The following is a 21,270-nucleotide window of genomic DNA, read 5'->3' as shown; positions in this document are numbered from 1 at the left end:
AAAATTATATTTTGAATTCTTGTTATTTTGTTATAGTGATTCTAATATATCTAGTTATCTATATTAATTCTTATTTTTCATTACAAAGACTTAAATATATGTTTTAGGTCCCAGATAATTTTGTTAATTTTAAGATAATATTTGATGGGACTTGTTTTATTTTCAAATGCCATATCTAAAATTATATTAATTAGTATACAAATCTTAAACTAATAATGCGATAGAATGAATAGTATTTTAAAGTAGTTATTAGTTAATGGGGGAAGCAAGTGAGGGATTGGAGGGCAGAATAGAGTGTGGGCAGGAGTATGTAAGAAGAAGTGTGGTGTGGCAAAACGTAACGCGATTGCAATGATATGATAGGCGCAGAGCAGAGAGAGAGAAAACGCAAAGGCATTATTTGGTCTTGGATCCCTTTCGATCCGACGACTTCGTTCGTTCCTTCTCCTTCCAAGTTCTAACCATTTCCCACTGTCTTCGATTTTAGGGCATTAAATCTGCCATGGCAGCAGCACCCGCTAGAGCTCGTGCCGATTACGATTACCTCATCAAGCTTCTTCTTATCGGCGACAGCGGTGAGTTTTTCCTAGATTCAATTCAATGCTTTCTTTATTCTTCTCTGATCGTTAATTATTATTACTAGTTGTCGTTCAGAATAGGGATTAGTGTTTAATTGCTGATTATATATAGCATTATTGGCTCTGCTGCTCTCTGCTTTATTTTATTTGTGACTCAAAATCATTGTAGGTGTGGGGAAGAGTTGTCTACTTTTGAGGTTTTCTGATGGCTCATTCACAACCAGTTTTATCACCACCATTGGGTTAGTATATTATCTGTAGACACTTTTTTTTTTTTTTTTTTATCGCTTGTGAAAAATGCTGTACCTGTTTGTTGTCTTGTTTCAAGATTCTTACATCCGTATTTCCTCTTTCCACTCACTATTGACTATATTGTCTATAGCGCCCCTGTTTCTCTTTTAGTGTTTTTTGGTAGCATGGCAATTTTGGACTTAATGTCTAGAGCTCATTTAGTGAAGACAAACGTTATTTGTATACCAAATTATATAACAAATCTTACAACTAAGAGAGAAAAAGAGAGAGAGATATGATATGTAATGGAGAGAGATAAATACAAAAAATGCTGTTGTATAAATTATTTTAGGAGTTGTTGATGAATAACACATTTCTTTAGTGAATAGTGCTTTTAATATGGACATTTTCTCGTTGTTGGGGTACCAGATTGTCTGAATGTTTAGTCTCCTTGTACACAAATATTTGTACCCAACCAGACCTTTATCTCTTGATAAAATAAAATCTCATTATAATAATGTATGTATGGCAGTATCGATTTTAAGATAAGAACCATTGAACTAGACAGCAAACGGATTAAGTTACAAATCTGGGATACTGCTGGTCAGGAGCGGTTCCGAACTATTACCACAGGTATGTGTTTCCTCTTGTGCAACCTTGCTGTCAGTTGACAATTAGCAGCTGTCCTCTTGGTAGGTAATTTCATATCATTTGTTTACATGCATTCTTGTACAAGTTAAATTGAAGTAATTATAGTTGTGATTGATAAAAATGAGCATTCAAAGGGAATTAGTTTTTATAAGTATTATCAGTAACTCAATTAAGTTTTGAGAAGTTCTTTTTCATAGAAAATAATTATTTTTGGGTGGAAGTTATAATTTTTTTAAGGAATAGTGATTTACGTCATTCGATATGGTGACTCATAAATCTAATTTACACACTGGCATGTTTTATACTTACTTAGAAGGACACAATGCTTTAATCTAACAGGTTCAATTCTTACTTGATTTTAAATACTATGGATAAACTAACTTTTATTGCATGCTCCATTTCTTTGATGAAAGGAAAACTTGTCTTACAATGTTACATGCTGTTGCAGCTTATTACCGTGGAGCCATGGGTATCTTGCTGGTTTATGATGTTACTGATGAAGCATCTTTCAATAGTAATCTCCCTTCCCTGGTTTTGTTGGAAGTTTAAAGATATTTCAGTGAATGACATTCTATTGATGTATTTTTATGCACTAATGTCTTAGAAATTAGAATTGTAGACTTCATTTCAGCTTTAGCTGACCTTATAAATTGTATTTCTTTCATATTTTCCCCATTTCTTATTGCTCACATTTCTTATTTTCCCTATTATTCTCTGATGTACAATTAACTGGTAGACAAAACAATCTGTCTTTATGGTTAAGTTTACTTCATCTGTTCTGTCCATCTTTCGATTTTCAATATAGCTTGGTTTTTTCTATCCAGATATTAGGAATTGGATCCGCAATATTGAACAACATGCTTCTGACAATGTAAACAAGATACTTGTTGGCAACAAGGCTGATATGGATGAAAGTAAAAGGGTATGTACATTTCGGGGTACTTTGCAATTTACATTTTACTTCTTAGTTGGCTAGGGTTGGAAATTAGTTGATTAATAAGATATTGCACTATTGACTCCATGCTCCTCAAACCACATTTGTTTACTGATATCAGATTAAGCTATCTCTTTGTCTGCATTGATACAAACAAAAGTTTTTCCTTTTTCTCTTCTAGGCTGTACCTACCTCCAAAGGGCAAGCACTTGCTGATGAGTATGGTATCAAGTTCTTTGAAACTGTGAGTGACAATTACCTTTTCATTAAAACTATTTGTGATTTTGTTATATTTATATTGAAGAACACATGCAGAGTGCAAAAACCAACATGAACGTGGAAGAGGTCTTCTTTTCAATAGCAAGAGATATTAAGCAAAGGCTTGCAGACACAGATTCAAGAGCTGAGGTAATTTGCAAACTCTTTTCTCTATGTCCTTTGTTTTTTTTTTTTTTTTTTTTTTTTTTTTTTTTCCTGAGAAATGCAAGTGCTCTCTTCTTCTGAAAGATTAAAATTTTGCAACTGTGTATCAAGTACTTAAGAAAAATAATTGTTAGGAATTAACACTAACTTTCAAAATAAGTGCATAGATTTGTTCGTATTGCTGAACACTGATATTCTCTTCTCTGTTGATTCAGCCTCAGACTATCAAGATTAACCAACCTGACCAGGCAACCAGTGGTGGTCAACCTGCGCAAAAGTCGGCTTGCTGTGGTTCATGAAAAGAATCAGTATCTGTAGAAAGAGGTGCACAGGTTTCTGCAATAGCACTCATCTGGGTGCTAATGTTATTCTGATGACATTATAAGTGGGAGCATGTATTTGTCCCTCTGTATCTCCCAACTGCAGATGTCTTATTTTAAAGTTAATATTTTAAATTCTTTGCTCACTGACTTGGTGGAATTTGTTGTGACTAGTAATTTGCTTCAATTTCCTATTTTCATTTGTAGTGTGACTCTTAAAAGGTATCTTGATTAGATGCGGATAGATTATCACAACAGCTTGATCATTTGCAGAATATCGGTCCGAATGTTTTTTATTTTGTTGGCTGGCTTAGGAATCTAGAGGCAAACCCAATAAGTTTGCACGTGGAAGGAAAATGGAAGCCTTGCCATTTCACCGCAATGTGAAATGCCGTGTTTACTAAAATGGTCCGCGGGTACTAATATTGCATGATAATGTTGCAATATTTTCACCCACTTCGAAATGGTTTGGTTCGGAAGGTGGAACCAAGTTTCTTTGAAAAAGTTAAAATGTTTTTGCATGTTTTCTAATCCCCCGTTTTATTATAAATATTAATCTAGTTGAGATGTTTGGCAACAGTCAGTAAATTTGAGAGGAACTTTTGGAATTTTTTTTTTGACAGAAACTTGTCCTTTTTTTTTTTGTATTCTGGATTCACTTAATACCTGGTTTGAGCATTAACTAACAAGGGATACTTAAGTAAATAAGTACCAACTTGGGCTGAAGTTCATGACATGTATAGTTTGTTACACGAAAAATCCCGCTTGCGGTCCACATCAAATCCTATAAATCCTATTAGCGTGTTGGCTGTTGCTTCCTGCATTCCTACCATAGCTTCCTGCATTTTCCATTGCATTATGAAAAGCCAAGTCTGAAATGCAAATAGTGCAGGAAGTTTTACCCTAGCTTGTTTGTGTATCTGTTTATACAAGTTGGCATACATTCGAAAGCTCCACCTTCTGAGAAGCAACAGTTTGTTGCTTTTTCAATGGGCCCTTATTTGCAATTCGAGAGCTCCATGTTGTGAGATGCAACAATTTGTTGCTTTTTCACATGAGCCTTCATTTGTGGCATTTTGAACTGAAAAACAAACCCTAACAGTAGGGTAAGCTGCTGCTTGTTTTTGTTACAACGTCATAAAGAACTAAATTACAAATTACCTTGTAATTGAAGATAATTTTCCAAACTCAAGAAGTTTTGCTTGATATAAAATAAAATGACTGCAATTAGTTTGGAGATTTTGAAATTCCAAAATCAATTGCGGTGTCCAAAACTGAAGTTGCTCGTCACAATTGATTTTGATCTAAATGTTTTTTTTTTAAATTCTATTGAAAAAATAGATTCCGGATATGAAATATATAAAATTGATTTTGATGTTTGTAGTTAACTAGCTAGAATAAGGCCAATCAATGATGTCAAAAAGATAATCCGAAATGGCAAATCAACAATTTGATTTTGATGTTAGTAGTTATTTAGCTATAATAAGGCCAATCAATGTTGGCAAAAAGATAATCCGAAATGGGGTGTCAACAATTGCTGATGCCAAATTGATGAAAAGATTTGGTAAGGTTAGAGTAATTCTGAGAAGAAAGTTTGTAACTCAGCAGTTTGTTACGAAAGAAAAACAAGTTAACCGGAATACCGGATGCTACAAGCCAATTATCAAATAAATTTTATAGACAAAAAGAAGCAAGATGATGCTCCAGCGCTGGCATTGAAAACAATAGAATTTCTCCAACAATTCCAAAAGGAGCTGGGACTAACAAACACATGAAAATTGCTCCTGGAATCATAAAAGTCTGCATGACGAAGTAAGTGGGACAGCAACCAAGGATGAGTTATGCAGGATTTCTTGCATATACTGAAAGACTATCTCTGCAGAAAATAAGAGAAGTACTATTGAGAAAAAAGCATGCCAATGTTATTACTAAAAAAAAATGAACATGTAGTAACCAACCGAGATTCCCATTCAAGCTACTGATTCCAACTAAAATCTTTACAACCTTTCTTACTTCCATAAAAACGTCATGTTTTTCACTGTGATGTTAGGTGCATTTTATGCAAAGACTCAGAACTCCACACTGCACACTACAATGCTTCAGCCATGATATGAATTAGAAAGATGGTTGTGCATTACTCGTGTCAAATTAGACAACAGACATGGTTTGACACTCACTGCAGAATGGATTGTATCAAGTTCACACTCACATAATTGCTTTTCCAACCGCATATTTCCTTCACTATTGTTGTTTCATTGAAATTAGTGATATCATGATGACAAAGGGCATACTGACATTTCTAAAAATAATAAATAAAAGAGGTCAACCGTTTAAGCTTCTAGTGTTAACGGTTCATAACATGTGCCACTGTTAAGAGAGAGGGGAACAGGAAGTTAGTTATGACTGTTAGGATATTAAGTAGTTAGTCAGGGGGCTAGAGATAAATAAATAAATGTAGGGGAAGGGATTTCACTGAGTCTCCAATAATTTAATTTGAGAATTGAGTCCTTGCTCTTTGAGAAAGGAGAAATCATTTGTGAAGAGGAGAAATCTCTCTTTCTATTCTGTCAATTCATTCAATTCAAAAAAATATTTTCTTTTCTTTTACCCTTTTTGGTGTAAGTAATATGGAAGCACTATGAAGCACACAACTTACTTTATGTTCCTCTCATTTTTCAGATGGTCAAGGATAAGGATTAAAATGGGAACTGCTTAATTTATGTTCCTCTCATTTTTACAGAAAGAGTGTGTTATTGTTCAGAGGAAAATATTAATTTGACTTGTTTGGTTCTTCTTTTATTATACCTAAAGCTCCTTTTTTATGCACTCTTTTTTTTTCTTTTCATTTCATTTAACATGCACTATTGGTTTTCTTCTCAATGAACTGAGTTCCATCATACCAAAATTTGATCTAAGTGCTGAAATCCTCTACCTTAAAATCCATTTGATTGGAATAGGGGAGGCTTTTCAATTATAATGATACAAATAGAAAAGAAAATGCAAAGTTCATTTCATTCCCTTCAAAAAGAACCGAACCCTATGAACCTCTTGAAGAGATGTCAGTTCAATGAACATTAGAAATCTGAGTGTAGCTGAAGCACAATGGAAAAGATCTAACTTGTTTAGTCCAATCTCCATGGATACATTCCTATTAATTTTTTGACTTCAATCTTTTTTACTTGTAAAAGACACAACTAAAAGGGGCAAACACAAAGTGGCATGGGAGGTCATATATTTTTCTTTTTATCAAACACCCAAGTTGATTGTATTAAGGACCAAAGCAATGATGACGAAAATATTGGTCATATACTCATACACAAAACACATTATACATAAGACAATGACAACAACAGAATGTATGCAATACTACATCTAACCTCATATAGTGAATGATAACCATCGGATATCATACAGTACAAACAAAACTCCAAATACTCTTACAAAAAACACTGTGTAACTCTTACATGAACTTTGTAAGACTTCTAACTAATTAGATGCCATGGTAAAAGAAGATATATATCGAGAGGCTGGTGAAAGCTGTTGGATGTACTTCAACATGTTTGTTTTATCAGTAATAGGAACAAGATGGTAGCTGTGCAGTTATTGGGGTGGCCTGGAATCCTGGTCAGTGTGGTAGCTGGTTGGCAGAAGTCCCACATGGAATAAAGAAAGAGGTGGAACTGACAGAGGCTAATATAAAATAGGAAAACATAGTTCCTTAGAAAGCATCTTTGCGCTTGGGGCAATGACGCAGCTAGTGAGGTTCTAACCGAGGCGCGTCTATTGCTGGTTGAAAACTATTTCCAAACCCCCTCTTAGGCCTGGGTTCACCCTAGGCCTTCGAGAATTTCTGGAAGGGCTCCCTTTGGGGCAAAGCCCTACATTTTTAGTTAAAGATTTTTTAGTCTGCCACTAGTTTTCGTGCTTAAGCAAAATTTAGATTAAAGTTAGTATTTTGTATTTTATCTTGAGAAGATCGATTAAAATATTGCTTAATTTGTTATAAATTATTTAGCCTTAAAAAATTCCAGTTTTAACCTTTCCAATAAATTTTTAATTAGACGATGCAGTTATTTATTCAAAGCATAAAATCAGTTGTACAAAGGTGTCATTCGTTTTTGGAATCAACATAGGCAAGGCACAGTCATTAAAACAAGACACTGGTTGTAAACATGTATTACATATAAAATTAGTTTTAAAAATTAAATTTTATTTTAAAATCGTTTGTATAATCGGTGTTAGTTACAGTCAGTTAACTTCGGATATATAATTAATTTCTTAAAAAAAAATAATTGATTATCATGTGTTAGATCCTCTAAAAAAAATGTTTTGGTTAGATTGTTCAAATAACCTATAACATTCAACATATCTAGGATTAACCGATGACTCGTCTGTTTAATCATCCGATTCTAGTAGAGTAGTAACACTAATCAAAACGGTATGCTAAAAAAGAGAGGGAAAATCAACGAAAACGTGACCCTATCAACGACTGCCAGCATGGCAACATTTCAAAGCGAGCTCTAGAAGGTGTAAGAAAATAACATTATAATATTCAGGACCCACTAAAATTGAAAAAGGTAAGAAAGAAGAGATATATTGCATGAGCATAAGCGTGTTCTGGAAACAAACAGAACAAAGTTGATTCTTGTCACTGAATTAAAACCTTCAACTCCCATTCTATTCCTTACCGTCAAAAATTGTTCATCTCGATCTCTCTCCGCTTTTAACTCTGGTATTGTCTCTCATTCTCTTCTCTTTGCAATCGCTCATTCACTTCATTCTATGTGAATGTGTCTTTTCATTTCTCAGTAGTAACTGTCTCAGTAATTTCATAACATTTTTCTCTGAACCTGCATTTTTCAATCTCGGTGACTGTTACACTCTTTGTCCTGCGTGATTGTTTCGCTGCTAGATTTATGGAATATTAGCTCTTTCTCGTCAATCTCATCTCATGATGAACTTCTTTTTTTTAGTTTGGTAATTGATAGGAAAGAGTAATGTATGGTGAATTAAGTAAGAACTTGAGGAAATACAAGCATTGGTGATAGACATTCTTGATTGATTGTTCTGAGCGAGTGAGTGATGGCATGGTTTAGAGTTGCTTCCAGCATAGTAAAGCATGATGCAATTAGGAGAAATCTCTATCGAGGTGCGAAAAGGACCAGCACAGTCCTTCCATCAACAAGTAGAATTAGAAAATTTCACACCACGGTTGTCAAATCCAAAGAGCAAACTGCACCGGTGCCTCGCCCCGTGCCCCTTTCCAAGTTGACTGACAACTTCTTGGATGGGACGAGCAGTGTCTATTTAGAGGAGCTTCAAAGGGCTTGGGAAGCTGATCCAGACAGTGTAGATGAGTCCTGGGACAATTTCTTCAGGAACTTTGTGGGTCAGGCTTCCACATCCCCTGGAATTTCTGGACAAACAATCCAGGAGAGTATGCAATTGCTGTTGCTGGTGAGAGCATACCAGGTTAATGGCCACATGAAAGCCAAGCTAGATCCTCTGGGTCTGGAGGAACGAAAAGTCCCTGATGAGTTAGACCCTGCCTTTTATGGCTTCACTGAGGCTGATCTTGACAGGGAATTCTTTTTGGGTGTGTGGAAGATGTCTGGCTTTTTGTCCGAAAATCGCCCTGTGCAGACTCTTAGGTTCATTTTGTCACGGCTTCAGCAAGCCTACTGTGGGAGCATTGGCTACGAGTACATGCACATACCGGACCGTGAAAAATGTAACTGGCTTAGGGACAGGATTGAGACCCCTACACCTACACAGTATAATCGGGAGCGTCGCGAAGTTATCTTTGATAGGCTTGCCTGGAGTACACTTTTTGAAAATTTCTTGGCCACCAAGTGGACTTCGGCAAAGAGGTTTGGGCTTGAAGGGGGAGAGAGTGTTATTCCTGGCATGAAAGAAATGTTTGATCGGGCATCTGATCTTGGGGTCGAGAGCATTGTTATGGGAATGGCACATAGGGGAAGATTGAATGTTTTGGGTAATGTAGTACGGAAGCCACTTCGTCAGATTTTTTGTGAGTTTAGTGGTGGTCAGCCTGCCGACGAAGTTGGGCTCTACACAGGAACTGGTGATGTCAAATATCATTTGGGAACATCTTATGATCGCCCAACCAGGGGTGGGAGGAGGATACATTTATCTTTGGTGGCAAATCCTAGTCACTTGGAAGCAGTCAACCCACTTGTGGTTGGAAAAACTCGAGCAAAGCAATATTACTCCAATGATGTGGACAGAATGAAAAACATGGGGGTTTTGATTCATGGAGATGGTAGTTTTGCTGGACAAGGTGTGGTCTATGAAACCCTTCATCTTAGCGCTCTTCCTAATTACACTACTGGTGGGACTATACATATTGTGTTCAACAATCAAGTTGCATTTACAACTGATCCCAAGTCAGGAAGATCTTCACAATATTGCACTGATGTTGCCAAAGCATTAAATGCTCCAATCTTTCATGTGAATGGTGATGATGTGGAAGCTGTTGTTCATGTCTGTGAACTTGCAGCTGAATGGCGCCAAACTTTCCATTCTGATGTGGTTGTTGACTTGGTGTGTTACCGTCGATTTGGCCACAATGAGATTGATGAACCATCTTTCACACAGCCTAAAATGTATAAGGTTAGCCCTATTTCTTTTTGCTATACATATTTCTTTTTGACAAGTTCATCAGTTTTTCAACTTTCTGGACTACATATAGGTCATCCGAAACCATCCATCAGCTCTTGAGATCTATCAGAAAAAACTTTTGGAATCAGGGGAGCTGACACAAGAAGACATTGATAAGATACATAAGAAGGTCACATCAATTTTAAATGATGAATTTTTGGCTAGCAAAGATTATGTTCCAAAACGAAGAGATTGGCTTTCAGCATATTGGTCTGGTTTCAAGTCACCTGAACAGATTTCACGTATTCGGAACACTGGGTATGATGATTTAATGTTAATGTTGCTTGAATCTTTTCTGTTGGTTGTATAAATGCTGAAATCTATGGTCTATCCTGTGCAGTGTGAAACCAGAGATCTTGAAAAGTGTTGGGAAAGCAATCTCAATCTTACCTAAATTTTTTTCTCCTCATAAAGCAGTGAAGAGAATTTATGAACAACGCGCCCAGATGGTTGAAACAGGGGAAGATATTGACTGGGGATTTGCAGAGGCACTTGCTTTTGCCACATTGATAGTTGAGGGTAACCATGTTCGGTTAAGTGGTCAGGATGTTGAAAGAGGAACGTTTAGTCACCGTCATGCTGTAGTTCATGATCAGACAACTGGAGAGATATATTGCCCCCTTGACCATGTGATAAAGAATCAAAATGAAGAGATGTTTACTGTTAGCAATAGGTAATATGCCTTAAGCTTCTAAAATTTGAATTCATATCCTGCTCAACTGATCATTGATACTTGCTCATTTTTTCTTATAGTATTAATTTAGTTTTATTTTGTCATGTGCTTTACAGTGAATTTTAATGTTTGTGATACTTTGTCAAAAATGTATGGGCTATTTAGAATTATATTTTAAAAATTCTTAATAAAATTTATCGTCGAACCTTTTCATAAACCATTAATGATTGTTATTTAGACTGTTTCATTGCATCTCTATTTATCCTAAAAGATAATTACTGTCCCGGCATCCAGTGCTTTTCAAATTTCAATGGCTCACCTATCAGCTATATCTGTAGTAGTATACATGTATTAGAAGTGTCTTCGACCTATACTATAATTATGATGTTATGTGCCTTTATCTTTGATGACACTAAATATCATCTTTGACATAATATATATCAGTATAATTCATTTGATACTTTAATAAAACGTGAAATGTATGTTTAACTAATGATAGATTGTTTTCTATTAATCTTTCATATGATATGCAGCTCACTCTCTGAGTTTGGAGTTCTTGGATTTGAATTGGGTTACTCAATGGAAAATCCAAATTCATTGGTGATCTGGGAGGCTCAATTTGGTGATTTTGCTAACGGGGCTCAAGTTATATTTGACAATTTCTTGAGTTCTGGTGAGTCTAAGTGGCTCCGTCAGACTGGGCTTGTAGTGTTACTTCCTCATGGTTATGATGGCAAGGGCCCTGAGCATTCAAGTGGAAGATTGGAACGCTTTCTTCAGGTGCTCTGTTATGAATCTGTGTTCTAATTCCTTGAAACTTCTTTGAAAGCTTTTATTCCTTCGCCATGAATCTGCTTGCCAACTTTTGTCTACTTTGAGGTTGACATACCACAACAAACTAGAGGGCTGTGTCATTTTCAATTTACATTGTTGATGTTGTGTTGTGCATGGTTTGTTTTAAATCGTAAGCTTCTTTTTATCACTGGATGGCACTTGTTAGTAGTCTGTAGTTATCATTTATAATATGATTAGTTTGGGGAATACCAAGGGTATAGGTTAATGGAACAATGCTGAAAATGAAATATGAGTCTTTGAATTTAGCTACCTTTAAGTGTGGAAACTTCAAAGTTCATAGAAGGGGGAAGGACAATAAAGAAACATAACTTTTTGTTTAATTTAGATTGGTTGTTGGTATCTCGTGTTTTTATTGCAAACATATAATTCGAATAATTGTCTTTTGTTTCTTGCTTTTGAAGATCTTTTTTTGCATGAGTCCTTTCATCTTTCAATGTCAATCTTAATAGTATTTAAACAAGGTTTTTATTAATTTATTGGCAGATGGCTGATGACCATCCTTATGTTATTCCTGAGATGGATCCTACTCTTCGGAAACAAATTCAGGAATGTAACTGGCAGATTGTGAATGTTACAACTCCAGCAAATTTTTTCCATGTTTTACGGCGGCAGGTTTGTAGTTGGTTCAATGATTTGATTGATGTTAGCTTTGTCCCTTAAATTTGTGTTGCTTTATTTTCTCATTGTTGCCTTTTGTTTTCTTGCAGATACATAGAGAATTCCGTAAACCTCTCATTGTGATGTCACCTAAGAACCTGCTTCGTAGTAAGGCTTGTAGATCAAATTTATCGGAGTTCGATGATGTTCAAGGACACCCAGGTTTTGACAAACAGGGCACTAGATTTAAGCGCCTAATAAAAGACCAAAATAACCACTCAGATGTTGAGGAGGGTATCAGACGATTAGTACTCTGCTCTGGAAAGGTGTGTGATCCTGATTGGGACTACCTGTTCTCGTGTTTGGTTTTTACGCTCAGACACCGGGTGGATTTTCTTTTAACTGTATTTGTGAATTTTATCCGGTGCTTCGATACTGTTTATGTTTTACATCTACTACTTATCATTGTTTTCTAAATATGCTTTTTATAACTATTAATGTCTTATATTCCTTGCAGGTTTACTATGAACTCGATGAACAACGAACAAAGGAAGATGCAAAGGATGTTGCAATATGTAGGGTGGAACAGCTTTGTCCTTTCCCTTATGATCTTGTCCAACGAGAGCTCAAAAGATATCCAAGTATGTCTTTTCAAAGTGCTCTTTTGAAATGGATTCTGATTTTTTTTCATGTTGAAGCTTGAATATGCTGTTACTGTTATTATTGTGGGAAGTAATTCTTGTTTGTGATTTTTCTGCTAGATAGTCATTTTTTTATCTCATGGCTGTTGCATCTTTTACCTTAGCAAAAGACCAGCCATATGAAGGTAGTTGTTTTCCTATTGCTGTCAAAGCAGACTAACAATATGGAGTGCTGATTTCTGCTTGTTAGTTGGAAGGATTGGAAAGCATCATTTTCCTTCTATACAATTTTTTAGATCCTAGACTAGGCCTGATTGAAATTGCAATGCATTCTGCTGCTAATTGGTTTCTAGATGTCATAAAAATGTGGTTAAAAGCCAAAGGAATCAATTTATTAGAGCATTATTGAATTGTAGTTGATGTTTCTCATGATATGGGAAATGTTTGAACTTAGATGTGCCATTGTGTCAACTAATTAGTAGAACATTTTGGTTTTGTCTTCGTTGTCATTTGGGGTTAAGCATTATACATTTAAAATGGTAGGATTTTAATAACGTATAGTCTGTTGTGGTTAGTTGTTTTACATTATACTTTGTTGTGTTTCTTCTAGATGCGGAGGTTGTTTGGTGTCAAGAAGAACCAATGAACATGGGTGGATACACTTATATTTTACCCCGACTCATAAGTTCCATGAAGGCTGTAGGTAGGGGAGGTTATGAAGATGTCAAATATGTTGGTCGTGCTCCCTCTGCAGCCACAGCTACTGGTTTCCTCAAGGTTCACCTTAACGAGCAGGCTGAGCTAGTTCAGAAAGCCATTCAACGTGAGCCAATCAATTTCCCTTACTGAGGCATAGCATATACTTTGTTTCTCCAGAGTGATGAAGGCAATAATTGGAGGGTAGCTTACATACAAAATTCTTAATATTTGCTTTTCACCTTTATGTGTTCTGCCTTTGACAAGATGTCAGGTAAGCTGAAATTCAAGGTGTATACTGTTTACTTCAGCTGAGGTAAATTTTTTCTGTTACCAAGAGGTGAAACTTAGTCAATTGTCCTCCAATAAATAAAAATTGTTTTTTTTTGTGTGATTATTACTGTTATTGCTTAGTAGTGTTTAATAGTTTCAATATAGAACAACTGTGGCATACGTTTTAAATACTGAATTCCCTTCAAGATAGAACAACAATTGTAATTAATATGTCTGAAGCTGTGGATTTTAACTAGTCTGTATGACGTCGTATGATTCATGTAACCGATCTTACCTAGTATAAGGTTTCATTTTTACCTTTTTTTTTGTTTAGCTTCAGGGGATGAAGACTTTCTCTCCTTTATCAGTGCACTTTTTGTCACGTGGTTGTTGTTATTGTATAGGCTTGTTGTATGTACTATTTGTTCACTGTATTTTGCTAAAATGAAAAAAAGGGTTAAAAATAATAAACTACCTTTACACAGGTGGTAACTCATTCGTTTGATATGCTGCGAGGGAGTTTGGTTTAAAACTTGCACTGTTTCTACCCATCTTTTTCTTTGCCTGTCATAGTGTGTTTGGAAACAATTTAAAAGTGTGTGGCACCATGAAATCACGTTATAGGAGAAAAACGCTGAAGGATGAAGCTACTGTTAGTAACTTTTGATTTGGCGTGTTGGCATCAAATAGCGGCAACAGCAAGCATTATAGAACTTCTAAGCATTTACAACACAGTCAGCAATATCACTTGAGAGCAATGATGTAGTAATAATACCTCGTGACCTGAGGAGTCCATAGTAGGTTAAGTTAAAAAAACATAAACTCTTTTTGGACCGAAGCCGAACCTGCTAGGTTTTGTCTTGCATTTTATGCCGTCTAATCTTTGTGTGCTTTTTGTTTTGTCTTGAGGGCAGTCAAACTGGTGATGGAATCCACATTTTGTCTACATGTAACAACTAGTAATCTATGAATAAATGTGCCGGGTCACTCTTCAAGAACGTTTATCAAAAGGAAGCATGATAATTTTTTAAATGATTTTAGGGTAAGATTTTGTTACTTTACATCACTGGACGCTATATACCACTTTTTTAACATTCAAAATATAGTTCAAGTAGGAGACACTAATTGATTAGCATAACTAAAATGGTATTCCATAATACAGGTAAAAAACAGAACATCTTAGAATCTCCTACGAACTAAGAAGGATACTTCTTACAACTCTCAGATTCAATTTACCTCTGCGTTACTGCCTCATGCAGTGAACAAATTGACCAAGGGATGTTACAGTTAGGGTATCCAGACTCGTGATATATGCACTGTGCAAAAATTATTTGAGCTGTGATCACTCTTTTTCATAACAGCAGCGTTGCAAATAATATATGAATGAATATAAAATCAAATTCTATAATAGCCCATGCTTAATGTGAACTTAGTTTTGACATCTGATGTATTGCGCTTAAAGGAGAGCAACTGAGCCACCACTATTGTTTGTTCATGTCCTCTTAACGCGGTGGTGACACTTTAACAACTCTAGTCAACAGCAGACGGGGTTGCAGTAATTTTTTCTCAAAAGAATGCTAATAATGGCAAAAGGATTTGCTTAGAAGAATTTAATGGAAGATGATACTGGAAGTTAAAAAGAAAATGTTAAATTGTAATTTTGATTCCTGTAATTCTTAATCCGTGATTTTGGTCATTGGAAGAACAAGAAAGGGAAAGAAAAAGTGGTTATAAAACCTTTATTTATGATAAACGTCAATTCACTCACCCATGTACTTGTAGTGCCAAGCAGAGCTGCAGATTAATACGACCATGGATACCTGATGTTAATATATTCATTTGATTTGGATACGAAGAAAATAAGTGCAACGTCCTATTTTTACAGGAATAAAGGGCCTACGATGACTTTGTCTATCTTAGCAAAAATTGTGCTATGATGTCATGTGCACCAACCTAACCAAGTTCCATGTAACTGGCCAGTTATTGATCAGAACTTGAACTATACAAGGCATTTTTTTTTTTTAATTCAGTAGCAATCAGGTTCCTTGGTTCTACAGACTACTGATATATTATTTCTGTTAGTTGCATTCTTTAGACCGTGCAGCGAGCATAGTAATCCACTACTACTAGATTTAGCTACCTTAGCCCAAGAGTGTGCACCGCTCCCAGTCACTAATCTCACCATAATTGAACAGTTATAAGGGGTTTGGTTTAGCTTGAATCCAGATGGGTTGTTAAACGTGTGTGCATGTAATCTCTTCTGTGCTTCATTCTTCAATTACACAAGCTAGCTCTTCAACCATTCAGTGCATCATCACGTGGTGGAATATTGTATTGTATATATAAGCAGGGAACTCTCTTGATACATGGATTTGAGGTGGGGCGGTAGAAAGAGGGTAAATTTCGATTCCATGGAAAAATTGAAGATTCAACAAATTAAAACCTGACAACTACGTGACCCTTTTTGAAAAATTGAAATTATTGTTTCTCTCTTCCATGCAGCAGAGCAAGAGTATCCTGTCTCAAAATCACTCAATATTGTAGTTTCTTTTCAGTTCACTCATCACAATTAACAGTATAATGCACCAACAACCCTGAAAAGATCTATCTTAACACCTGGACGGAATTACCAAGATTATTTGGTGCTCAATGTTGTATCACTCACGACTCACAGCTAAGTCCCACATCGGTGAGAAGAGATAACATGGCTACATTTTGTTATGTGGAGATCCCACATCGGGCCAAGGGAGATGAGAATTCACGTCTTAAAAGAGGTTGCTTCTTGCTTGCTGATTGCGGATTTTGCAAACAGGCTGAAACTGTTGAACTATCGATTTTTCTCTGGCTACTAATCGGTTTTCACTCAGTTGTTAAAGAGTTTTATTCATTATAAAATTTGTTATATAAAATAAACATTTTATAAAATACACCGTGGCTAAAATACTAGTTACAGAGTTGGTACAACATTTTCTTTAATGCTGTTTATCTTTTAATTATTAATAACAAAAATAATACTTTAATTGAAAGTATTTTTAGTTATTGATTTTTGGGTAAAGTATGTTTGATAATGGTTGACCAAAAAATAATGGAGTTGTATCGCTGACTTGGCCCAGTTAATTATACGACATTGACCATCATCATATTCAATATGATAATATGTAATCAGCTATTAACTTATTCACTTCTTATTTAAAAGTGATTGTGTCACTTGGACAAACAACAGACCCTATAATAGGCATTAATGCTTAGCTATAACACGATTGATATTTTAACTTTTTAGCCTATCAACAATGCATGAACGTTCTTGAGCATGACATATGCAGCATGTTAGACTAATATTCCATTTTCCTTGGTCAGACAGTCTAGAAGAGAAGTAGTTTTCCAAGTTAACAGCGCAGTCCAATACATGAACACTTAAAATTGTATCTTATAGTGGCTGCCATCTAGAAGCCCTTTTATTTTAAGCCACTTAATATATTATTTCAAAATTTCATTCGAAGAATTTTAAATATTATACAATTGTTTATAAGCTTTGAATTAATGAGCAACGATCTCCCATCAGCTAACCAATCACGCTTACCTTCACACCAAGCTTACTAGTCAAAGGAAAAGCCCTAGTTCAACGCATATATCCAATGCATTGCTATTTAATTGCTCCATCACTCCTACTTGCTTACATAATGGTTGACTCAGTGACTAGAAAACAAACTCATCTAAGAAAAATATAGGTTCGGATTTTATTATCGATATAAGGATTTTATTAGTAGGTAATAGCTAATTAATTTTGTTAGCACTTTTTAAGCCTTAAAGGCTTGTTCTAACTCTCCAAATCTAATTTATCTAAATTTTTTCTTTGCAAAAAAAAAAAAAATCAATTCAAAGTCACAAGTTTAGTGTGTTACAGTACATGTTCACACATTACACACACATACTACATTCAGTAACGTCAGCCATATTAATTAGAAGGGTCTAAAACTCTCAAGCTAACAAACAAAACCAACCTAGCTTATAAATATCTATCACGCACCATACACCATATATACTCTAAAGTCTCATACACCAGTTAATCCATTCCACACCTTTCTATTCTTTTTAAACCCTTGATCATATCCATTTTCGATCACCCCTTCAAACCAAAACACCAATATTATTTCAAGTACTATTGATATAATATAGTGATGAAGAGAGAAAGAGAAGTTGATAGTATAACCATGGCCAACTACTTGATGCTGCTTTCTCGAACCACCACCAACTTGAACACTTCCAACAACCGTGTGTTTGAGTGTAAGACATGTAACCGGCGGTTTGCGTCGTTTCAGGCATTGGGTGGCCACCGTGCGAGTCACAAGAAGCCAAGGTTGATGGGAGAGAGTGATAGCCAAGTGCTAATTCATGGTTCACCACCAAAGCCTAAAACACACGAATGTTCCATTTGTGGATTGGAGTTTGCAATAGGACAAGCTTTGGGAGGGCACATGAGGCGTCATAGAGCTGCAGCAGCATCAAATGGAAACATGCACACTACTATTAATTCTTGGTTGAGTTCTAGCAATAGTGGTGGTAGCACAGTTGATAATACTTTACCACCAAACATGAACAACAAGGCTAACAACACCAAGAGGGTTTTGTTTCCTGATTTGAATTTGACGCCTTTAGAGAATGATTTGGAGTTTTTGAAGTTTGGACAAGCAACTCCTTTAGTTCACTGCTTTAATTGAATTAATTCTTGGCACATAGTTTGTAGAGTACGATATAGATAGATCATACTACTTTTTGCTCCTTTTGTATTTTACTTATATATGTAAATTAATGTGTTCAGTTCATATATATATAAGAAATTCGTGTTAATTACAAAATCAAAGAAAAAGTGCTCGCTTATGAATCCTTACTTTAACGTTTCTTTCAAACCAACATTTTTTTATTTATGATTATAAGCATATTTGTACAAGTTACAGTTTCTTTAATTTGTAGCTAATATATTTTCATGCCATTAAGTGAGATTGGGATTTGTGTTAGAATAAATTCAATCCGTTAATTTCGTTTCAGAACGTGTATCATGGTGGAAAGAAATTTCTCCGGCCAACAAAAACATTTTTGTTAAATACCGATTTAATTAAACTTTGATTTCTCCTTTTCTTTAAGTCAAAGGTTCAGACATGCATGGTCCACGTTCTCAAGGAAAAGAAACACAAAACGGGTTTCCTAACAGGGAATAGAAAGCAATCTGCTTCTAATTAATCTAAATATGTAACGAAATTTTCCTTAAACACCTGTCTTTGATTAAAGAATCGATAATACACTGCAAAGAAGTGAAACAGCCGTGCATATAATTTTTTTATATGCACGTAAAACATTTATGGTAATGCTAGCTATGAATTAATGTATAGTGAAGAGCATTGAATTATATACAAATGTATATTTACACAACTTCTCCATGTGGTGAAAATAAACAACTGATTCGAATAAGCTTTTTATCTGGTAGTATTTGACCTAAACAAGGAACGTTTGTATCTTACTAGCTATATGGTACTAAACTTCTTATTCAATGTAATCAGCTGCTACTAACTAATTCACTTTTTTAACTTAATGATTCTACCACTTAATACAGGGCAGATCTTTGTATCACAACCACGAAGTTAATTTCTTTTTATAAAATATAAATAACAATACTTTGGAATATTGTCGGATTGATTTTCCATTTTCCTTGAACGTCATACAATCTAGAAGGGAATTATTTTCCAAATACCAGGGCCGTGCAGTTGGGTCCAATAAAATCTTATCCTACGCATATATATAGAACCTGCGTGCCATCTGGAAAGTCGTTTCATTATAATAACTTTTACCATTCGCAGTCTTATTTCAAACTTCGTGTTCAACAATTTTAGTGATTATAATGTTGGTAGCTACTGGCTAGAGTAAGTTAAATTTAAGCAAATGGATACGCTACTAAGAAAAATCTCATATTAAAAAGGAAATAATTCAATAGACAACGCATTGATTGTATAAGGTAGCCCAAACTTTTGTTTTAGTTTTCAGAAAAAATAATTATTTAGCACTGATATCTATGCATTTTTTTATTATTAATTAGTCTAACACAGTGTTAATTTAGGTATGTTTTTCCTTGGAGAATGTGGTTCAAACCTTGCTCGAGAAAGAATCACTTTTTTTTTTTAAGTCTTTGAATTTTTGTATTACTCTCTTATCCTTTGTATTTTTTTGTAATGTCATTACCTCAAACTTGGTTTTAGTCTTTTAGACTTAAAAATATATTGGGCTGACCATGAAAATTTAGTATGCTCCTTTTAGAATTTAGTATAACTAATTACAAAAGAAATTGATAATTAATATTAAAAGAATTTGTTTTGATCAAAGAATATGTAATAGAAATTGTTTTTATAATGATAACTAAAAAGTAAATTTCAAAGAATTGATTTTATTTAAATGATACATTAAAATACTTGTAAAGGTTTTAATTTTTTTTATTAAGATCCTAAAAACCTATACAAAAAGCTTCTATTAACGTACAAATAAATTATGTTGGCCGTAAACAAACATAAAGAGTAACCAACAGAGTTAAAATATCCTTCTTTCAACCAGTTTCTTGGTTTTTAGTTCTATACTAATTCTATTTCTATTTCCTAGTTTTGTTGTTCGATCTTCTGAGATATATCACCTGCGCAAGCGATGATGACGAATTTCGATACCACGTGCAGTACTCCAAATCACACTACAGGCAGGCAAGGTTGTCTAGAGCAACAGTGAGAGTTTCAGCTGATAAGAAATCACAGAAGATTGGCTTCAATTTATTATATATAACCAAATTTAACACTCTTTGTCGAGCAGTATCATAAGACATTAATTATGGTATTGATATATAGGTCAATTCAATAAATCTCATCCAAATCATTTAATTGATGCAGTATTTTTTAACTATTTAGCTTCATAATTCAATCTCGTCCAATAAAATTTTATCACATTTAATTAATTTGGATTGGAGTGGAAATAGGTTAAAGATAATATTTTATTTATATAAGTATGTTGTTACACTGAGAAAAGAAAAACTAGCCTAAAATAATAAATACGTATGTGGTTATATGCCATTTATAAACTTGACCTAATGTTTCTAAAGTTTGATTTAACCTAATAACCTACTTAATATATATATATATATATATATATATATATATATATATATATATATATATATATATGAGATTTGTTAATTTACATCACTTATTTTTGTAGAAAAAGTAAGCTAACAAATTATAATTATAAATTTTCTTAAAATACATCTATGTGTAACTTAATAATTTACTCCTAGAAAATAAGTATGTGTATGTTTGCAAATGTGTATAAAATTTGTTAATTTATACTCATTTATTTTTTAGAAGAAATAAATTAACAAGTTATAACTATAATTTTTCTTAAAATACATTTAAATGTAACTTGTTAACTTTTTCTATAAAAAAAAGAGTGTAAATTAATAAACTCATATATATATATATATATATATATATATATATATATATATAATTTTTACATTATTATAAAGACACAAATTATCATGTATAATGCGTTTACTTACTTTTATTATAATTATTTTAAAAATCATATTAAAACAGTTTTTAATTAGTTGTCGATGTAATTATTTATATTGATAGTAGATAGAAATTAATCTCATATAATATTTATTAAACTTAAAAGAAGTATTTTTTGT

At 34.2% G+C, this 21,270-nt stretch overlaps 3 protein-coding genes and 1 non-coding gene across 5 annotated transcripts; all 4 read left to right on the top strand.

Annotated features, from left to right (window-relative positions):
- The first annotated feature begins 279 nt into the window (after nt 1–279).
- Nucleotides 280–3,412, top strand: LOC114403829 (ras-related protein RABE1c-like). Of its 2 annotated transcripts, XM_028367012.1 has the most exons (9): nt 280–393; nt 488–575; nt 748–820; nt 1,342–1,442; nt 1,909–1,974; nt 2,285–2,382; nt 2,576–2,638; nt 2,710–2,802; nt 3,033–3,412. In XM_028367012.1, the coding sequence occupies exons 2-9, from the start codon at nt 503–505 to the stop codon at nt 3,114–3,116; spliced, it is 651 nt and encodes a 216-aa protein (XP_028222813.1). In that variant the 5' UTR covers nt 280–393; nt 488–502; the 3' UTR covers nt 3,117–3,412. The 2 variants fall into 2 exon arrangements, with proteins under 2 accessions (XP_028222813.1, XP_028222812.1); XM_028367011.1 differs by having other exon boundaries at nt 306–575.
- Nucleotides 3,413–6,864: 3,452 nt separating this feature from the next.
- LOC114404021 lies at nt 6,865–7,015 on the top strand. The gene has a single exon (XR_003664782.1). It is a non-coding gene; the product is annotated as a U4 spliceosomal RNA (small nuclear RNA).
- A 707-nt stretch (nt 7,016–7,722) lies between these two features.
- Nucleotides 7,723–13,809, top strand: LOC114401438 (2-oxoglutarate dehydrogenase, mitochondrial-like). Its single transcript, XM_028363948.1, has 9 exons — nt 7,723–7,869; nt 8,111–9,770; nt 9,850–10,076; nt 10,159–10,491; nt 11,025–11,271; nt 11,830–11,958; nt 12,054–12,269; nt 12,461–12,584; nt 13,195–13,809. Exons 2-9 carry the CDS (start codon nt 8,220–8,222, stop codon nt 13,431–13,433), a joined length of 3,066 nt encoding a protein of 1,021 aa, XP_028219749.1. The 5' UTR covers nt 7,723–7,869; nt 8,111–8,219; the 3' UTR covers nt 13,434–13,809.
- Nucleotides 13,810–17,566: 3,757 nt separating this feature from the next.
- LOC114402841 (zinc finger protein ZAT11-like) lies at nt 17,567–18,345 on the top strand. The gene has a single exon (XM_028365530.1). It carries the CDS (start codon nt 17,732–17,734, stop codon nt 18,269–18,271), a length of 540 nt encoding a protein of 179 aa, XP_028221331.1. The 5' UTR covers nt 17,567–17,731; the 3' UTR covers nt 18,272–18,345.
- The last annotated feature ends 2,925 nt before the right edge of the window (nt 18,346–21,270 follow it).

This window comes from Glycine soja, chromosome 20, assembly GCF_004193775.1.
Source record: "Glycine soja cultivar W05 chromosome 20, ASM419377v2, whole genome shotgun sequence".
Lineage (NCBI taxonomy): Eukaryota > Viridiplantae > Streptophyta > Magnoliopsida > Fabales > Fabaceae > Glycine > Glycine soja.
This window is presented reverse-complemented; position numbering and strand designations above follow the sequence as displayed.

What these genes read in the sequence shown, in the direction of transcription:
- LOC114402841 (XM_028365530.1), top strand. Translation starts at nt 17,732, where the DNA reads ATGAAGAGAGAAAGAGAAGTTGATAGTATAACCATGGCCAACTACTTG.
- LOC114401438 (XM_028363948.1), top strand. Translation starts at nt 8,220, where the DNA reads ATGGCATGGTTTAGAGTTGCTTCCAGCATAGTAAAGCATGATGCAATT. An exon ending in TAGTACTCTGCTCTGGAAAG is followed by an intron (nt 12,270 to 12,460) that starts GTGTGTGATCCT and finishes TATTCCTTGCAG; the next exon opens with GTTTACTATGAACTCGATGA. An exon ending in AGAGCTCAAAAGATATCCAA is followed by an intron (nt 12,585 to 13,194) that starts GTATGTCTTTTC and finishes TGTTTCTTCTAG; the next exon opens with ATGCGGAGGTTGTTTGGTGT.
- LOC114403829 (XM_028367012.1), top strand. Translation starts at nt 503, where the DNA reads ATGGCAGCAGCACCCGCTAGAGCTCGTGCCGATTACGATTACCTCATC. An exon ending in TGATGAAGCATCTTTCAATA is followed by an intron (nt 1,975 to 2,284) that starts GTAATCTCCCTT and finishes TTTTCTATCCAG; the next exon opens with ATATTAGGAATTGGATCCGC. An exon ending in ACACAGATTCAAGAGCTGAG is followed by an intron (nt 2,803 to 3,032) that starts GTAATTTGCAAA and finishes CTGTTGATTCAG; the next exon opens with CCTCAGACTATCAAGATTAA.